Below are 20461 nucleotides of genomic sequence, written 5' to 3'. Positions count from 1 at the left end.
CTTATAACATTGTTATTTTGTCTTCAGGCGAGATGGTAGTAGAAACTAGAAGAATTTATATTTTAAATACTAGCAACTCGATTAAATTTTCTAGTTGGCAACGTTATACTTCAGTTTCACAATTTTTTTTGTGCAGTGCACACGTTTTCCGCGTGTGTGGTGATTTTATTAGCGGTTCACGGCTGAATCCGTTCAACTTTTATTCAATGTGTATGGCTGTGGAGGTAAGTGTAATCTTAAGTTACTTTTTAGAAGTTAATCCGCCCTCGCGTTCTTCTGTACGGAGGTCATGCCCTGCCAACTAAGGACGTCATCGTGCAGGCGTCGTGGAACAATTATCATTTTCCTTTATATGCTAAAGTAGGTGGAGTTTTCCATAGTTCCACTTTTTTCCATAGCTCGGTAACGTAAAATATACTTCATTTGAATTACAGTAAATTAAGAACTCGTAAAAAATTGGCCAGGTTATATTTGAAAATTTCATAAGTTGATCTTTTTATAACTAAATTTGTTGATAACACCTAAATTACTGATAATAGTTTATATTTAAAGTTCCTTCGAATTGTAGGTATAGGTTCAATTAATTTCATAAACTTCTCTTTGCTCTGTCACTTTGTTTCTCGTGACAGAAGTTACATAGTTATCTCTCCCATAAATTATGTCTCGTTCAGTAAATTATAATAAAATGTAGCAGTAGTGTTATGTTATATAAACAGAGGATTCATATTCTCGTATATTGATGATAACTAGCAGGCCCTTATTTTAACAATACCCTCTAAATAAGTCACATTTTTTATCTCACTTAACATTGCTTGTGAAATTGCTTTAATATTTGAGCAACAGTTACTGTTAATATTAATACAAAATGAAATATCAATTAGGTAATTGTAATCAACAAAATTTCAAATAAATGCATAAGACATTGAAAAAAAGATTACACCATATTAAATATTCCCACTGTTATTATTTACCAAATTTTTTTTTAGAACAGTACCTGCTTAATTAATATTAATTATATAAATAGCTTAAGAGTTTACCTTAAAATTAGTTTTTTTTCCATAATGACCTTGCATCAAATTAAATAGATTGTATTTTTAATATTACTTTATTTTATTATTTTGTGTTATTGAAGATTACTTTGACCATGAACTGCACAAAATGTTAATTTAATATAATGAAAAAGTATCTGTCCGTAGTGCCCCACTGCTGGGCAAAGGCCTTCTCTTCCTTTGAGGAGAAGATTTGGAGTCATAGCCTCCATGCTGCCGAAAGGCTTAATACAATTCAAATATCAAGATATTTATATATAAAACCTATGAATTTCACAATGATGAGGCATACTGCAAATAAACAGTTAAATGTATATGATTGATGTATCATGATTCATACAAATAGAAAAATTAGACTTTACATGTGGTTAACAAATAATGTAACTATTACAAACTAATCTTCAGTAAAAATTATATATATATAGCCTTATATATAAACCTTAAAAACCATATAAAATTAAATTAATATCCATATTTATGATTTAAAAAATAAATATGTCTAGAATAATCTCTAATGGCTTAATTGTAAAAATCGGATTAGCAAAAAAGATTAGACCTGATCTAGTATTTGCTATGTGTTATATTTACCAAAATGTTTTAGTTAATTATCTCAGTAAATATTTTTAATATGATTTTCAATTAAAATAGTCTTACTGTTATTTGGATCTGTTTATCTGCAGTCAAATTTTGTCATTTATACTTATATTTTTAATAGCTTCAATATTGAATATGTCAATAATAATATAAGTATTAAGAAAAAAATTAAATCAGAACCAAAAATATACAATATTGTAATAAAAAATATTGCATATAAATGATGATATCTATGTGTAATTACTAAAGTATTATTTACAATAAAAAAGAGGTTTTACTTAAAATAATTCAATCTAAATTTACTAGTCACAATTTATAACATCCTTATATTTTTATGTCGCCTAAATATTCGGGTTTAAGAAGGTTTTAACAAAAAAACTATTATCAATTTTGATACTTCTCAAACTATCAAAATTTAATCATTTATAATTTGTTCCTCATGAAAATGATTTGTCACGATAAAATGAATATGAGTTCACACAACTTTTTAATCAGTCGTATTGACGTCAAACTACGAACGTAAGGTAAATCAATAACAGACGTATTGTAAATCAATGTGCAATAACTGCATATTGCGTAAACGTAACATATAGTGACTTTTTTATTTTAAATTAGTGGTTAGGTACATATTTTCATGAAACAATATTTATTCGTAACTGATTTCGTTACTTTATGTCGACGATATATTTATACGAAACTTAACATTTACATCTTAGTTATAAAAAAAAATTTAATATTATTATATAGGTTCCTTTAAAAATACGAGGCTCATTTTTTTTAGGTTTATATAGTTTTGTTTATTTGCTAGTGGATTCTGGATCCTTGATTGGGGTATAGGACATTGACCCGGCCTTGGCAGGCGTGTTGACCCTGCGCAGACGTTGACGTTAGTCAATAAGGTCGAAATCGCACTATTTCGTGCGAGTATTTATGGACTGACAAATATTTACCCTGATAAAATTACACTTTCTCTTAAAAAACTAAATTACCGCAAAGTAAAAAGGTATGTACGTTGTAGGTCTCTCTATATATATTATGTTTAAATATCTAGTAGCAGTTAACTCGACTGGATAAATGCGATGGCGTCATCCCTCCTCAAATAGAATTGTTGTAGAGCCACCACAATTATACTAATTTGTTAGGTACTAACACCAATTTTTAAGTTCGTTATACTGATGGGTACAATTGGGTCTTTGTCAATTAAATATTTCCATGGCTTCACTAGTATGTTACAAAACGAAACAATATAAATTAATTTATGATATCGATTCACGAGCGGATACATCGTAAACTGTATTTTTTAATGTATTCGTTTTTGAATTCGAAAATAGCTGCTCACTTGTCGCTCAAACGCCCTGAAAATTACGAAAATATATTTCTTGAAAAATAAAGTGTCATATAACAACATATATCCACTAATTCTATTAAATACATCAGACTTCGCATTCGAAGAAATTCGAACCCTATATCATTGCTAAATCGACCATTAGACAGACAGAGGGAGGGCCGGTTGGCTGACTATATATAAAGAGCACCGGTTTGTACCGCAGCCCGTAAGGGCTACAGGGTCGTTGCACGGAGCCCCCGAATGGCGGGCTTTCGAACTAAAAGGGCGTCGCTCTCTCTATGTCCTTCCTTCATTCCTACATATTAATAATGATTGATTTATCTTCAATCTCGATGTATATTGTCAATGTAATCAAATTTAACGAATTAATGGATTTAATTTGAAGTGACAAATGATACATTACAACTTTACTGGTAAATAGTCCAATCTCTAATTATTATATCGATAATAAACAGTATACCCCGTTCGAATATCGGTCACGGGTGGCGGCCTAACCCAAAGACTAGACTACTGGAGTTGTAGAGTACAACTATATTCACTATAATATCAGAGGATATTGTATTGCGCATACTCATTATAATAATTTCCATCTCATTTAATGCGACGGCAATCGAATGGAACGGCGAGTGATCAGGCGGAGGACATTTGTTTTTCCTATAAACATGGAGCATATAGAAAAAGTGTAATCCGGGTTGCATCCGATTTAAAGACAAACAAAATACATTCCTGATCTGGTATTTAACCCTGGGACCTCGTAATCACAACCTACCAAGCTAACTACAATACAAACGAGACAGTTAGCAATAAATCACCTACTACATATATTAGAAATAAACAAGAATTATTTTAAGTGTCGTAAATCATAGTATACGTAAATAAATAATTAAAAGATTATTCTCTGCGAATATGTATTTCGTATAATACATTAAAATCATCTGTTTTATAAATTATTTATAGCTTCTAGAGAAAAAGAAACCGAACTGATTGTTGAAAATCGTAACAAAATATAGGTACTTATCATATTTTCTAGTAGATTTCTAATAATAAAACAAGGTAACAATATATTAAGTAAAACATTAAATTATAACGATTATGAAGCTTTCTAGAAGTTGTTTACTAGCTAAAACAGGTTTTGTTTCAAGCGTTGATATTTCATTTATACGACGTAGAAGTTAATAATAACCTGACATTTGATTATTTTATTTCGTTACTTATTGTCTTTGTAATAGTAAAAATCCCTTTAAAAATGTGCTTCCGAATAAATACATTTACATTATCCTGTTTTATTATAAAATGTGTTATTCAGTTACAGTTGTGTGCTACATATCCATAGATAGAGGCGGTTTAGATCTCTCTTCGTGCCTACAATTCGGGTCACTGAGCTAGGTCACGTCTCACGCCACGGTCAGGACACGTTAACGATTTTCCATATTTAAACGATTAATCGATATATGTATAACTATCTTAATTTTGCAATTAATATACAGTTTTATTCGATTGTGAATTATTCGATGTATATTTCTTAAATTGTATCAAATGAGGCAAAAAAATCTATGATATACCTACCTATGTTAATATTAATAAGTTAATATTCAATAAGTTAACAATAATGAAGTGACTTATTGAAGTAATGCCGCTAATAGGGTATTCAATATTCATCGTATATAATTTATAGATTAATTCATATTTGACGTCACAGTTCACCGTTTTGTCCTGGCATGTCAAGTTATCTGTGTCATTTGCGTCTTTCGTTTTTAAAGTGGGCGTTTGGCGAACAATTTTTATGTACCTAATTACCAGCAATTCTTGTAATCTTTTATTTTAAATATCTTTATAAATTCCATATATTTATCTAATCATTACCTTAAATCAAATTATTTTTTTATCGATTATAAGTAATTATAATTTAAATAATAACAACGTGACCCCGCACATAAGGTATTTACAGTAGTTATATAAATAAATCGAAAAATGAATAAAATAATACTATTATTAAATATATTTTTGTGTAACAAAATTGTCTTCATGAATCACTTGAGTATTTTTTTCAATTTCAAGATAAATTAAAAGGAATTTTCCGCACGGCTTGCTTTTAAAATAATAATGTATGCACAAAATGTAATGTATTATAGTGAGTAATGTCTTATTTGATAAATTGATTAATACGTCAATACTCGATTATGTAGCTTCCGACTTTAATCAAAGAAAATAATTATAGTATTCAAAAAAGTGTCACGACAGTTTTAACATGACCCAATTTAGTGTAGTACATTCTAAAGCTAAAGGTCACTCTTTATTTATCCGTTCTGACATTGCGCTAGGGTTATGTTATTTTTAGCATCGTATCTAGAAGGTCGTGAGTCCTACCTAATCTATGATATTGTAGGAGCAGGCGAGAGTACGAGGCGCAGGCGGAGTCGATGACCGAGTATTGATCCCAGCGAAGTGGGTCGCGACCCGTTTCCCGTTGCAATACAAACGGGTAGGGCTGCACCGTTTGTCTCGTCAGACAAGATTATACCACATGAACAGTCACGACCACAACTATTAGTACCGATACTCACAACATTCAACGACATTTCAATTTTGTCAAGTTAAATTTTGTTAATGTTTCTGAATTTCGATTTTCAATAAGCCAATTTGTATGCATACTCATTTGCCTATAATGATAATGGTTTACAAACTGGTTATTCGTTCGAAACGACTAAATGTAACTGTCCTTATAAACGAAACTTCTAGTCACGTAAATTCGCGATTATCCGTAACCGGTACGAATTTATTTATTGTTTCGAATCATTCTTTTAATCTATATTTATCATCAATTAGCTAAATAAACGTGATGTATTTCTATGTAACTATGTATATAAGATTTTTATATTTGAAGTGAACGTTAGGTAATGGTTAAAGAAATTCAGGGGTGTCGCCCCCGCAGCGATGCACTTTGTGGGTGTCGTCAATATATATGCATTCGCTCTGTGAAAGTTGATTTGCACAAATCCCCACCCAAGCTGAAGTACAAAGCGCCCATGTTACATTCACTTTCCATTGACTGAATGTTAACCCTAAGTGAATAGGTACAGCCTAGGATGTTTTCATCGCATATTTAAATACCTAGACTTTAACCGTTAATATCATGAATACGTACAACTCGGATAGCTACTTAAATCAACTCAGCTTTAATCTGTATATTTACAAATCGTTATCATTAAGAACATTCTCGACATCGACATACAATACGAATTTCGTCGTATCTGTTACAAAAGATACAAATAGTTTTTTATCTTAGAAGACTTTTTTATTTATCTATGTTAAGTTTACATATTGTCGAACATGACATTTTTGTATTGCACCTAATTTATTTTTGCTCTTGTTGCTAAGAAGTTTTAATTGAAGCGCTGACCTTCGGGCTTTGTTATTAGCGCAACGTGATTGCGGTTGTTGTGTCCGTACTATTTATATTTTGTTTTGCGACTCGATATAGATTTTATTAAGATTAACCTAATTGCTTATGATAGAACGTGTGAAGACGTTCTCTGTGAGGGACTGTGTGGCAATGTGACCATTCTTAATCTTGTGAAAGTATTGAATATATGAACTATATCAATAAATTCTCCCTATACGATAATCGATAGCTTGTATAAAAAATAAGAATCTAATATGCGTTTGTTCATATGTATATTCGCAATCAACCAAGATCAAGATGAAGTAAAAAGAAACGTGAATTTTTTTCCTGAAGTTTATTTGAAATTAATGTCGATGATATTAGAAAATAATCTTAAACAAGATTTGTTGAAAGTTTGTTCCAACTTGTTGTTTGGAATACTGCGCGCACGTTTGTCGTGGGAGTTCCGAACAATACTTCGTTACTGTTTGTATAGGAAAAGCACGTTGCTATAGGCTGACGCGTGTTTTGATCACGTGGTCAGAAATTAAAGACGGCTTGGACTGAACGCCAAGAATATAAAGCATCTTTGGCAGACGTTATTTACTTGATGGATTCGTCAAAATAATAATAAATATAACTACAATTCAAACATTCTGAAACATGAAACAAATATATATGTATTTTTTTTAAATTAGCTGATTCATGAGAAATTTTGAGGAGAAGATAAATTCGGACTATATAGCTATTTTGGATTAACTCATGTAAACGTGCTATTGCTGGACTGCAGATAAATTGTCATCAGAGCGTGTTCAAGTGAAGATAAAACAAGGATGTATTTATTAATGTGTTAAGCAGATAACGATAAAATAGGTCAGGTTTCAGTTGAATGTATGTAATTACAATGGAAACTTGAACGTACAGAACATTGGATTTCAAAAAAATACATTTATCTATTACTACTATTTATCTACTTTTATACCTTCGATCCTCTTACAAGTTGCGGCTGATAATAATTTATTTTAATCCTTTGTTTTCGAAACGAAGCGAAGGTGAATAATTTCTTCCTTCCTTCTGCAGAACTTACTGCACGAAATAGATACAAATATGTCTGACAGATTGTCTAAAGTAAATATACTTTCAGGAAGTGATTGCTGCAGCGTAAAACAACAAACGTTGGCCGTGACCTTTTCAATGATAATGCTTATGTATACATCGTATAAAATACACTTTTTAAGAACTTCCATATATTATGGGATACCCGCATAACTATCACACAGGTACATAATGTAGACATTATAACTTCTTTTACGGTAAACGGGTTGGGTTTAAAATAATCCTCCACGATTTTGGGGAAACAAATTGTTGTATATGTTAGAGAATTGGTCCATGATTACAACAATACCACTCGCGTCCTGCGAAACTGCACCATTTTCGAGAAAATTAAGAAAAACTATCATAACCTATACACGCGGAAATATGTCAAATAGATCATAATATTACTATAAGAGCAGGATAAGTAACTATTTTGTATAAGTTCGACAAGGATGCCAAATATCACGAATGTGTTTTGACGTTATTCATATTTACATATGTCGTTCGTTGTTTCTTTTTGACTCGCGTATTTCGAATGAGTGCTCATTTTGTTTGTTGTGATTTATTTCGATGATTTTGCTAGAAAGCTTAGATTTATACATTTGATTGTATAAAATTGATACAAAACCGACTCTGTTAACTCTGACTCAATATGGTCTTGTCGGACTTACCCCTAGAGTGTTTTTTAAGAAACCGAAGGCGCGAAGGTGCTGCACATCCCGTAGCGCCGAAGGCCACTGAGTTTCGAAATTGTTAATAAATAGCCTGATTTGAGGTAAGAATTATATGATTAGTTTTTGCCAATATCTCAAGAACGAAGCAATTTCGCATGATGGGAATGGTACCAGAGCATAGGGAGAATACTCATATACTTCCCCACAGCCCCTATACCCCCCGCTCCTGGAGCAGATTACTAAACCGCAACCCGGTAAACACCTTCACTTTTAAATAGCATGAATAAATTTTAAAAGTATCATTTTTATATATCTGTATATAATTTTGTGTATCGCAAGTTTTACAAACATTTCTGACGATGTGATCCTCGTGAAACGAAGGCATTATCTAAAATAAAGTGTATAATTGATTTAATAATGCTTCATAACTTTTAAGAAAACGGAAGATTATTGAATAAAAATATTGATTACTGAAATCGGAAAATATAGAGTATAGAGAAAAGAAAACATACAAATAATAAAGCCATAAAAATATAGTAATTGTTACGTTTATACAATAGAAACCCCAAACAAAGTAATTGTATGACATAGTTCAGCAATTTGTTCTGATAAAAATTACAAATTAATACCCTTAGAATGAAAATTTGATCAAAGTGAATAAATGTTTATACTAATACTTTAGTGCATTACACCGAAAAACCTGTTAAGTATTTCTTTAGTTTTGAAACTTAAAAAGAAAAAAATCTCTTGAAATGATAAGCCTGTGACAAAAAAACATTCAATCTCATTTTACACAATTCAGAACTAAATTACATTAATGACTTAATAATGAGTCATCGTTGTTATCATCTATGTAGATAATAATCAATACAAGCGTTGTACTACTAACCTTTTTGTGACGGGGAAAATCTAACCTAGTCTCTCCGAATAATAAAATATGTTGAACGTAAAATTGTGTGGGTGTATCTAAATTTATTATAGAGGTGTAAAGGTGGGCGGACACTGGTACAACCTTTGCTTGTGATTTGTATATAAATACAACTTAGCCTAAGTTCCACACAGAAAGGTAGAAAATTATTGCGTAATTAAAAAAATATATAAAATAATACTCCATAGTTCGGAAATGTTACGTTTCCAAAACTATTTTTTTAATTATCTTTTCCAAATAGAGTATCGACATCTTAAATTATAATATTATTTATGGTGTAGTGGTTGCGATACGTGTATTTAAGTGGATGTATATTTTTGCCATTATACGCAAATGCGACTGAACGGTATAATGGTTATGTTCGTTGCAGCTGCGTAGGAGTTAAGCCCGGTTTCTTTCTTGATTTACTATTATTAGAAAACGAGTACAGATGTCGACCGCTAAACGAAGATTCTGAAATAAAATTGTCTGAACAATCAATTCGATGCGCAACCTTAATGGTTTGATTTGTATATAATGTTACAGACACGATGAATGTGAGTACTCATTGTTGTCTGATTTTTAGCCTAAACTTCGTAACATATCATCAGATTGTCATCAGTCATGTTATTAATATTTAATGTCGTCGATGGTTTGTTTTGTCTTGATTGAGACTGAATATTGTTACATACCTAGCAACTGGTAAATCTGAAAAATCTATGTAGTATGTGCGTTAATGTGAAACGTGTGCGTGTGTTAGTCGGATGACGCCATCACGCTGCCATCGCCGCCGTCTCGCGTGACGTCGTGTCCGCGGTCGTAGTCGGTGCGCCCGTTCCCGCCAGCGTGCCCCGTGCCCGCCAGCGCCAGTCTCTGCTCGAACGCGGCACGGACCGTGTCGATCCGTTGCGATGTGAACGCCTAAACCTTACAACTGTCTACAACGACAGCCTCTGTTGCGTGTGAATCGACTATAATTTTACTTTTGTGATATTCATTAACTTTTTGATATTCCATATTATTTGCATCCGTTGCGTGGAATATACGTAAGTGACGTTTTGTGTCATCATTAACCTCGGTGCTCTGTATTACTGACACGTTTTAGGACCGTAGTCTTAAGTGCCGTGTGACGAAAGTAACATTCTGGGAATAAAAACACATTATCCGACCCTGTTATTTGGATATGGTCAAAAGAAGCGGTCAGGTAATGTGTCTTGGCAAAGAATTTAAACCTTTGTAAAGGCTTCCTGCTTTGGTTTTGTTTTTTTTGCCCCATTTTTTTTTTACATTCAACAGGTGGCTTTGATATGATTGTAGACTTTTTTTTCTACTTTTTAGTCGTCACTGTTAAATCCTCAACTAAAAGTTTCCTATCGCGTTGAGCGTTGCAACAGATTGTTTTCTATATTTTCTCTTTTTGCTCACTCTAGAAAGTAGCATGACATTGATCATCGATACATCATGTTTCTTCATATAATGTATCATATTTTTGCAAATATTATAAAATTATCACTTAATTTAATATTATCAAGCTTACTGTCAAGTTTTTCTTCGACAATTGAAATGCAATTGCATTTTAATTATATTTGAATATTTAACAGTCACTGTTCTTAGTCGTAGTTAGATGGAATTAAACATGTTTTAGTTAGACTTACGTTTGTGCACTTAGTTTTATTAGTGTTACCACCCACTTGTGGCTCTTGGGTGTGTCTTGAGCGATGTTCCTGGTAAATTGTAGAATACACAGTCCACAATAATTTTTCTGTTTGCAGGCTACTTTTTGTTGCTACAAATTGTATTATGATGGATGATTTTATTTATTATGATTTGGTCAAAATAAAAAAGACAAATATAATTGTGTCTATTCAAAACAAAGGTCGCTTTGTTGTAATTATTATTTAAAATAATCAACAAAGTGAGTCAAGACAGTGATTAAGTGTTATCCATGTACAGGTTTTTTAATAAAGTCAAGAAAACGTAGTTTTTCAGAGCATATCATTAATAAAATAAAACTAGAATAGTGTGATCAGTTCAAACGAAATCGGAAATAAATATCAAATTAAATAATAATTGGTATACTTATTATTTATTTATTTTTATGATCTCGTTTTGTATGGTGGCATACAAGTCGGATAACTCACTATATAATATAGGTATATAATCATATGCTAATGTAAGGTAAGAATAATAGGTAACATTGTATAAGTGAAGATATGATAGATGGATGGTAGATAGAGATGCCTAGGTATCATCTGTTGCTATTCGTCTGAATAGGTGTAAAAAATATACATTCAAAAGTTTCATAGTTACCCCCAATACACCCAATTTTAAATACATGTGTAATAAAAAGATAACAATGACAAATTGGTTGGGCTTTAAAAAATATTTCAATTTTAGACTGGTCCTTATAAGGAAGGGGTCACTAGTTAATTAGCTTTACCCAGTTTTAATCTACGAAGCATAGATATGAATAGATATAACAATGGAGAACGACAAATTTAGTACGAGATGTGTAGAGGATAATAATTAAGTAAACACGGTGTCTAGAGATTTGCCGCGTCTTGGCACAGCAATTTATATGGATTACGATATCGTTGATAACGTGCACATTATAGGCCACCTTGGGTGACTACGTGACTATGTCATGAGCGATCACACAATATTGTCTTTCTATTCCTTCTCCAAAGATAAGCCACGACTTAATCATATTGTTTTGTAAATAAGGTATATTATTACGGTTCAGTTAATCTCGCTAATCGTAATTAGAGTTTATCGGTAGGTACACTTACTCTAAAGCAATTTAAATACCGATCTAATTAGTTGGCATGAAAATTACAAAACAAATATACCTTCCTAATTGTAGATATATTAAGTTTAATAAAAGAGAAGACAAACAAATACGCAATGTGTTATTTTGAGAGAGCAAGTTTTTAATTTTTTTCATTTGTATCTAACTTATGATGAAATGATACACTGATGACAATATAGTTTACAATTTCTAACGAATAGTACAAATGCAGTTATATTTTCTTAGAAAAAAAGTAATGTTGTATACAATAGTAATGAATGGTAAGGCTTTGTTGATTTCCTAGAATTATGGATAATAAAGCCGAAGCAACTAAGTGCATAGCATAGTAGTTGTGGTCAGACGACCTCGATCCAACGTTTCCGCTAGCGGCGCTTTTTCATTTATTTTCTAAACCTATTGCATTTTGCTGAAATAGATTTTTTTATTCCGGACGTAGGTGTTTAATAATAAGATTTTTATCTTTCAAAATATCTAGGGAGTTCTCGTCAACTCAAGTAAACAACGAGGAAATATTATCCTCATAAATGAATAGCACACCGTTTCTCTTAGATGCAATGTTAAATTACAAACATAGCTCGCTTGTTGTGGTTGAGTTTGTCCTTTGTGGTGTTCTTGTTCGACACGTGTTTGTACTCAGGCTGTAAACAAGACGACGAGCGGTTTGGACATAAATAGGTTGCAAATAATATTAGCGATGTTTATTTCAATTCTGTACAGTTTTTATTGCATTACGTGCTATTTTTTATATGAACATTCGTGACATTATTCTGTACTCATTGAAAATAATGGCTTTTAGACTCAGCAATTGCTTGATAAAATGTATACACAATACTTTGAGACGGTGTGCAAAGGGCGAACGTTAAAATGCAAATCTAAATCGTCTGCATTATTGCATATGGGTATAGGTGGTCTAGAGGTTATCGACCGTCTTGTCTACTCGCATTTTGGACAACCTCTCACCCTCTCCACTGGCTAATGAACTATGTGTTGAGACATCTGAGAATTATCTGTCTCTATTAACAGAAGAATCATTCTGTTTGTCGTCTCTTGTACCGAATTCCAATGAACTTGTGTCTTTTTCGTTTATTGAAAAAATAAAATCATACTAAAACTTTGTGCTATAAGCACTTCATTAGAATGTTATTTTAAAGCAAATTAAATTGATCTTGTTGACGTTATAAATTAATATTTAAGAACGTGTATTGTTATTATTGTATGCTCTAAAACTGACGATTAATTTATCTCGAGATTTCGGAGCTGTCTAAATTCCCAGCGTGAAATACGCATGTCGGCTCTCTCCTGCGTTCTGTTTGGCATCAGCCCAAGTCTGGCCGTTTCCCCTTGAATGAATCTTCGGGAAAATAAATTATTCTTAAATATAAGGTTGGTCGGTCATCTCGAGACTTATCGATGGCGTAGATTTAAATATTCCATGTATGCTATTAACGGGATATTAAACCAACGTTCTGAGATTGGCGTGGTTTAAATTACTCACATTCATTGTCTGCCAAAATTACTTGCGCCGTCTTTTTGAGTTAAGTGCGTAGAAGCCAAGTAAATATAACTTTTATCTATGTTTAAAATAAAATATATACGTACCATTTCGTGGATTCCCTGAAAATTATTTTGGCAAAATATCTGTGCTATTTGTATTTACCGCTCGACTTTAAACGTTTCTTAAGCCACGAAGGTAATTATTATCTGCAAGAGAAGACATTTTATTGTATTAATATATCGATGTAGGTTAGCTCTGAAGTATGCCTTCAGCATTACGTGTTTAGCATTAACATCACAATGGCCGTAAACTTGCAATCACACTTCTCATTAGTAATAATTTATAAATTAACGAATGTCCTTACTTTTGTAATTGCTACGAAAAGTAGGTTTTTATTTATATTAAGAGTGTGTAGTAAACAAAACATCGTTGTAATTGTTAATTTGCTTGTTTCAGCTGGGCAACTGTTCTGTGGCGACATTGATGGAGTTCCGCTTGGACAGCGCGGAGTACTGCCAGGCCCAACACAAATAAATTCGCGGGCGTCCCGTGAAGACGAGGTAGCGGGCTAGCGACAGGACCCATGCTGCCGGGAGCGCACGTCTCTCGCACCCCAAGCACTTTGCGATATACACCCATCCATTTGTAAGTTTCCGCTTGCCAATCTCAAAAAGAGGAAGGTTAATTTGTTAATTGAATTGACATCTTTAACTAATATGAACTGATTTTAATGATTGCTATTTTATTAATGAAGGTAAATCATTCATCTCAAGTAAATAAAAAAAAATAAGCAACAAAATGCAAAATTAGCATAGTAGTCACTTTCTGTATGTAAACTACTCAATATCTTCGCCGATTGTTGATCAATTTTTATGGCTATATTTTATTTTATCGTTAAAATACAATTATTACACATTATATAAAATTCATTATTTTAGGGGTATTTTTGCTTTTAAGTAGTATTTAATCGTAGATACGTAATACACTTTGACATTGCACTGTACTAACGCGACCAAAAGTTATAACCAAAACACACACAACGAGTGTATTGTTGCGTAGTGTTTACAATAATGTTATCACTTATACATACCTACACAAGAGGCGATGTGAACGCGCTAATAAGTGATGCGCTATTGGCACTGGATCAGCAGTTCGCGAATACCGCTGGACGTATCCACTCACATGACCTAAACTTTGCTTTGAAATCTGTACGCTATTTTTAAAAAAGTTTTTAATCCACTTCAGTCGCCATTTGCTCATCGACGCAAATATTGTTAAATATGATAAAAGAAAAATAATCTGCACAACTGAAAGTGATGACGCTAAAAATGATTCTCTTTTTGTTTCAGTTACCTTAAAATTGGATCCCACTTTTAATTGGAGCATATCATTGCCGAAGTAAACGACTTATGTTTTGTCGAATAATTTCTTATTAATTTAGATTCCCAATTCGTAAATTTTGTTTGATAGTCTTCGAATGTGCTCAAGTGGTTGAAAGCGACATCCATGCGGGTGGTTCTAATTATATAATTGGACCCTTTTTAAAGAAAAGTCACGAAACTGGAGTGTGTTGTGTGGAAATAGAGTGACAATTTGTCTGTTAAACTCTGACGGATCGCTACAACTTGACGCGTGTGAATAAATCTGCCACCTCGGTGCGGGAGTGGTGGTGAATCTTCTTTGACTGTAGGAACGTAAAGTAGTCATCATGAAGCAGAAGGACATCAGGCCGGCGCCGTCTCTCATTGAGTACAAGAACATGCGCTTCCTCATCACCGACCGACCATCGGATGTCACCATCCAAGGCTACTTACAGGTGTGTATTATTATTATTTTGATATTTTCCATTCAATTCAGTTATTGAATTAAATCAATATCGAGTCCTAGTGGTATATTAAATAGAAATATTCAATTATAATTTTAATAACTTTTCTGAGCGACTCGACCTTTCTTAATATGAAATTGGTCTCGGAAAATTGGTCCTCCAGAATTTCCTTATCTTATAAGAAATGACGAGAACCGTGATCTTGTTGAATGTTTTATGCTTTTGTTTGTGTGGCCTCTTATTTCTGACATAATGGATCCTTTGAATTTCGCTTCAAGTGGCATCACTGTTCTTTTAAGTGCTGAAAAAGTTTACTGAATTTATCTCAAGTAGTGTATTAACTTTTACTGATTATTTTGTACTTAAAATTTTCACATATTATTATTATTATAATTAATATGTTATAATAATATCCGTACAATCATCATTTCTGTCATAATATTATCTATTGCATCTTCGAAATTTTTAGTAACGTTTTTTTATGTGTCTAAATACGTATATTATGTCTACATATTTTTTGTCCCATAGTAAATAAAAATGAAGCATGACTTTAACTTTTCAAGTCTTGCCGATTAGGGCGGAAAAGTGGCGCTATTGTCTGAGTCACAATAGCTCACGTACATTCGACAATAAATTTCTATCCCCATTGTAAGAATGCTTAGCAATTATATATACAAGCCTAGTTATGTTACTAGAGAGATTCGCCTTGTCATTTTAATTAGGTCAATTTACGCCACCCTATATAGAGCATTATATAAAATTTACGTATTTTTTTATAATTTTATCCTAAATATTAGAAGGCATTATGGAATCATTCGGTAATAAATTTGTACTTTGTTACCGAATGATTCCACGTACACGTTCCATACTTATTGATGAATTTCGTTGTCGCCTGTCATTTTGATTGAATAGATTTTTGATTGATTCGAAGTTAATCAAAACAAGATAACCTATGACGTCAATACTATCGATATAATATTCGGATATTTAATCGATTGACATTTGTCAGCGTTTAAACTGACTGTAATGTTTTTAATAGATATCTTATTCAGAAAAAATGCTTACATAACAAGACAGATTAACTTTATATAATTTAAAACAAAGAAAATCAAAATAATCTATTTGTTGGTCTAATCTAATTGATAACTACATGTTTGATAAGAGTTATAAGGATACTTTGATAAGAATAAGTCCCCTAAAACTTTTCTGAAATATCGAATCTTTACTATATTTTTAATTACTTAATAGTAATATGTAATGTTTGTATCATTTAAAATATGTTTTTTTTTAAGAATTTGTGACGTCAATCCTATCAACTTAATAAGCAATAGTTCACTGCGTCTTTTGACCGACTATGCGGTCTAAGTAAATTGGTATTATTATTCAGTGGCACTGTATGTACGCTTTTGCAACGTATACCAATTTTTGAGGAACGTCTCTGCAATTTTTTTTACATTCTAAACCTAGCGACTTTTAAGATTAAGTACTATTGATAAAATTGGATATGAAATTACCGTACATGGGCCGTCTCATATATAAAATATATTTCTATTATTATTTGTAAACAGCAACAATAACAGTATTTACAGAGTTTCTGTCGCCGCTTTTTTCAAGTATTTCTTACGGAACCATTGGTAAATTATTATTGACAATCAATATATTTAATAACGATTTTGTATTTCGTACAAAAAAAAACACTTACTATGTAATAAGGAAAATATATCCATGAAAAAGATTGATACGAGAAAACGGGTCAAAGATATTCTCAGAAAATTTCTTGAGTAATGCGGTATTTGAATTTAAAAATGAACAAAAAAGAATGTAAGTATATCATTACATGATATTAATTGACTTTGTAGATACAGATTAAACCGAAGCAATTAAAATAGACGTCACGACATTCTTGATAGAAAACCAAATTACATGATAACTTATACCGTTATTCTAACACAAACTTATTTTAGATTACTAATTATACAAATTATTAGAATCATTAGTTCATAACAATCAAACGTGGCAAATTCACAGCAACAGGAGAACTACGACAGGATTTAAAATAATAAATTTGTATGACGTTCGTTTTTTATATTTTACAAGCTACCTTATTAAGCATATTACGCTAAGCTTATTATTACGGTCTATGGTTACATTAGAATAACCTATCTAAATATGAAATATAAATATCTTATACTATTTTTCTTAACACTCTTTTACTTCTGATAAGAACTCATTGTTACATTCAACCGGCACTAAAGTAGAAGTTTACTTGGTCATTTTATAATCGCTTAGATTAAAATTGCATTTCGTTCGGAATAACAAGTTTCAATGCTAATATATAGTTAAACAAAACCTTGAGTTCATCAAAAGCGATAACTATGTATAATGAAAAGTACAACAATTATGTACTACCTGTGCGTTTTTGCTTCTAGTTTATGTAAATAACATTGGAAACGCGACGCTTTAGCCACGAAGGTATGCTGTCTGCGTCCAAAGATGGGCACTGCACCGAAGTATAATCCACTTTTTATACCGATAGTCATGGGATCTCACATACTAAGTCCCTTATGCCTTTAATTATTTACACTGGCTCAGCCAGCCTTCAAACTGGAAGATCGCAATTCGAGGTTCTGACATAGACAATAAGTTAAGTAACGGCTGTCTCGAGTCATTATTTTTTTGAAGTAAAATGATTTGTTATGTGTTATTAGGAGCTGAGGAAGCATAACGTGTGCACCGTGGTCCGCGTGTGTGAACCGAGCTACGACACGGCGCCGCTGAAGGCGGAGGGCATCGAGGTGCGCGACCTGGCGTACGACGATGGAACCTTCCCGCCCGCTAACGTCGTCGACGACTGGTTCGAGATCCTTCGCGATAAGTTAGTTTCTGATTCAATTTCTAGTTTCAAATTTAACTTGGCAACGAGTCTTATATTAGATTACGTCACCGAATATTTAATGTCGTGAATTAAAGCCGCTTAATTTCTGCGTTTGCAAAATATTAAAATTTATGTATTTTGGTGCAGCAGCAAAATTAACCATTCCATACATTTTAGAAACTGTATTCTTGATTGATTGATTTTAAGCAAGTAATGCCTTTATTTTTATATCTGATCTCTCGGGTTGCTGATTCTTCGGACAATGAAACGGAATGGTTCTGGCCATCTTAAATGATGTGGGTTATAAGTTACCGCTATGTGTTATTACCGCTTTTTAAAAAGAAATGCTCCGTCCGTATATCCAGAGCGGCGAACAAGCCGGAGGCGGCGGTGGCGGTGCACTGCGTGGCGGGACTGGGCCGCGCGCCCGTCATGGTCGCCATCGCGCTCATCGAGCTCGGCATGAAGTACGAGGAGGCCGTCGAAACCATCCGAGAGTGAGTACAGCGGACTTCTTAACTTCACTGTGTCTATTTTAAAGATCGTCTTGTTTTTGGTACTGTAAAAGAGACAATGGTGCCGGTTTCTGTCTTGGCAAATTCATTTATTAAAATTGAGATTGTGAATGAATCGTCACTCGTGATTCTTAATTTTCCGTAGACAATGTTTTCAAATAAACGCCTTTCGGTTCACAGCCAGCGTCGTGGTGCAATCAACGCCAAGCAGCTCTCGTACCTGGAGAAGTACAGGCCGAAGTCGCGTCTCAAGAAGAACGGGCACAAGAACTCGTGTTGCGTGCAGTAGCGCGCGCGGCGAATGTAGCTCTGCTTTCACACACACACTGACACAAGGAAGCCTAGACAACTAAACTAGTTATAACTTTAACCCCCCTTCCCCATTGCCTCTTTTGAATCCACCCCTGTCTTAATTTTGCCAGAGGTTGCAACCAGATTTTCAGTCACCTGTGGGCTTAGACAAAATGCATCCGGTACCTTCGTTCCTTTAGCTATTTCAACATAACGACATTCATCATAACAATTAACTTAACAGATATTGGTATATTACCTGGCCTTAAGATCGTTAAGAAACTATGTCGCGTAGAATGATATCGTAACATAAAAGTCAAAGTTATTCAATATAAAAGCATTACATTTGCTTATTGATTGTCAAAATTCGACCACCAGTGGGGAACGAAACTTAAGACGTCTGCCTAGCCCGCTGAGCTCGATACGGACGCCCGGACACGCTGCCAGCGTCCGAGCCAGAACTTGGTTACAACCTCTGACTTGTTACCCTCGGCATAGTTATTGGAGTATTTTTATTAAATTCATTTGAGATCGTATGCTGATGTTTGAATGTCCAAAGTAAAGGTGTATATCCCTCGTGCTGTACTTGTCCTAGCGGAATCCGTTAATAGACGCGAGCCACGATTTGTGTTCATAGTTGAAACAGCTACTTGGGTACTTACATACTTGTTCATAATAAAATCCAATGTCCATAATAATTACCATCGAGTCATCAGAGTCGCGCTTACTCCTTGATTCTTTTTATTTCTTAATGTGTGTTGAAATCATGATATATTTTTCCTAAATATTATTTTCTATGTAGAGCCTTATTATTATCCATAAGAAAAATTGAGACATAATAGGAGAAAATCTTGATGGGTTTTGTGTTTCTAAGATAATAACTGTATCGTCTGACTAAAGTAATTTTATTTTAAATTCTTATTTTATTTAATATGAGAACATCTAACTTATATGAATACACCGTTTATAATGAATTTCACAAATATTTTACAACCTTTGACTAAATAAATAAATTTCTAATAAATTACAACCTGACACGAAAAGATACTTGACTCACTAAATGTTCCAATGAAAAAATAGCTCTTTGATATTATTTTTCTATTTCTAATTTTATGAAGATACTAATCGAAATATATGATTGTGTAACCACGGAACAGTCACATTCATAAATAAAAATATTTATAAGCAATTGAATTGATGTTTGATTATCAACCAACCTACCCTAAACTAATTACAATTCGTTGACAGTGAGAAGTAAAACTATATGAAAAATAATTGAACATTATGTTTAAATTCAAAATAAAGATGATTCATTAGGAGCCTGCGTGAAAAAGTGATCACATGGGTCAGCACAACGACTAAACATTTTCGATATATACACTAAAATTATCTAGCCAGTTAGTAAAATATTGTAAGTATTCAAAACTTTTTTTAAAACTAGATCAATTCAGCGCTTTCCTATCACGTTCCATGTTTGGCAGCAAGTTTCCTATTACTTCATAAAGTACTTGCGTACATTGTGTATACTCTATTCCAAACATAACAAGAAAAAAGCCAAAAACAACATTTGACAGCAAATTGACGCGATATCATTGGTTGATT

The 20461-nt window shown here is 32.9% G+C and overlaps 1 protein-coding gene across 3 annotated transcripts; it reads left to right on the top strand.

Annotated features, from left to right (window-relative positions):
- The first annotated feature begins 85 nt into the window (after positions 1-85).
- LOC125064336 (PRL-1 phosphatase) lies at positions 86-20053 on the top strand. Of its 3 annotated transcripts, none has more exons than XM_047673354.1 (6): positions 86-224; positions 13810-13998; positions 14703-15169; positions 17887-18053; positions 18419-18550; positions 18749-20053. In XM_047673354.1, the coding sequence occupies exons 3-6, from the start codon at positions 15062-15064 to the stop codon at positions 18855-18857; spliced, it is 516 nt and encodes a 171-aa protein (XP_047529310.1). In that variant the 5' UTR covers positions 86-224; positions 13810-13998; positions 14703-15061; the 3' UTR covers positions 18858-20053. The 3 variants fall into 3 exon arrangements, with proteins under 3 accessions (XP_047529310.1, XP_047527684.1, XP_047528506.1); XM_047671728.1 differs by lacking the exon at positions 86-224 and adding an exon at positions 9909-10095; XM_047672550.1 differs by lacking the exon at positions 86-224 and adding an exon at positions 9909-10253.
- The last annotated feature ends 408 nt before the right edge of the window (positions 20054-20461 follow it).

Source organism: Vanessa atalanta, chromosome 1 (assembly GCF_905147765.1).
Source record: "Vanessa atalanta chromosome 1, ilVanAtal1.2, whole genome shotgun sequence".
NCBI lineage: Eukaryota > Metazoa > Arthropoda > Insecta > Lepidoptera > Nymphalidae > Vanessa > Vanessa atalanta.
This window is presented reverse-complemented; position numbering and strand designations above follow the sequence as displayed.

What these genes read in the sequence shown, in the direction of transcription:
- LOC125064336 (XM_047673354.1), top strand. Translation starts at nt 15,062, where the DNA reads ATGAAGCAGAAGGACATCAGGCCGGCGCCGTCTCTCATTGAGTACAAG. An exon ending in TTCGAGATCCTTCGCGATAA is followed by an intron (nt 18,054 to 18,418) that starts GTTAGTTTCTGA and finishes CCGTATATCCAG; the next exon opens with AGCGGCGAACAAGCCGGAGG. An exon ending in GCCGTCGAAACCATCCGAGA is followed by an intron (nt 18,551 to 18,748) that starts GTGAGTACAGCG and finishes TTCGGTTCACAG; the next exon opens with CCAGCGTCGTGGTGCAATCA.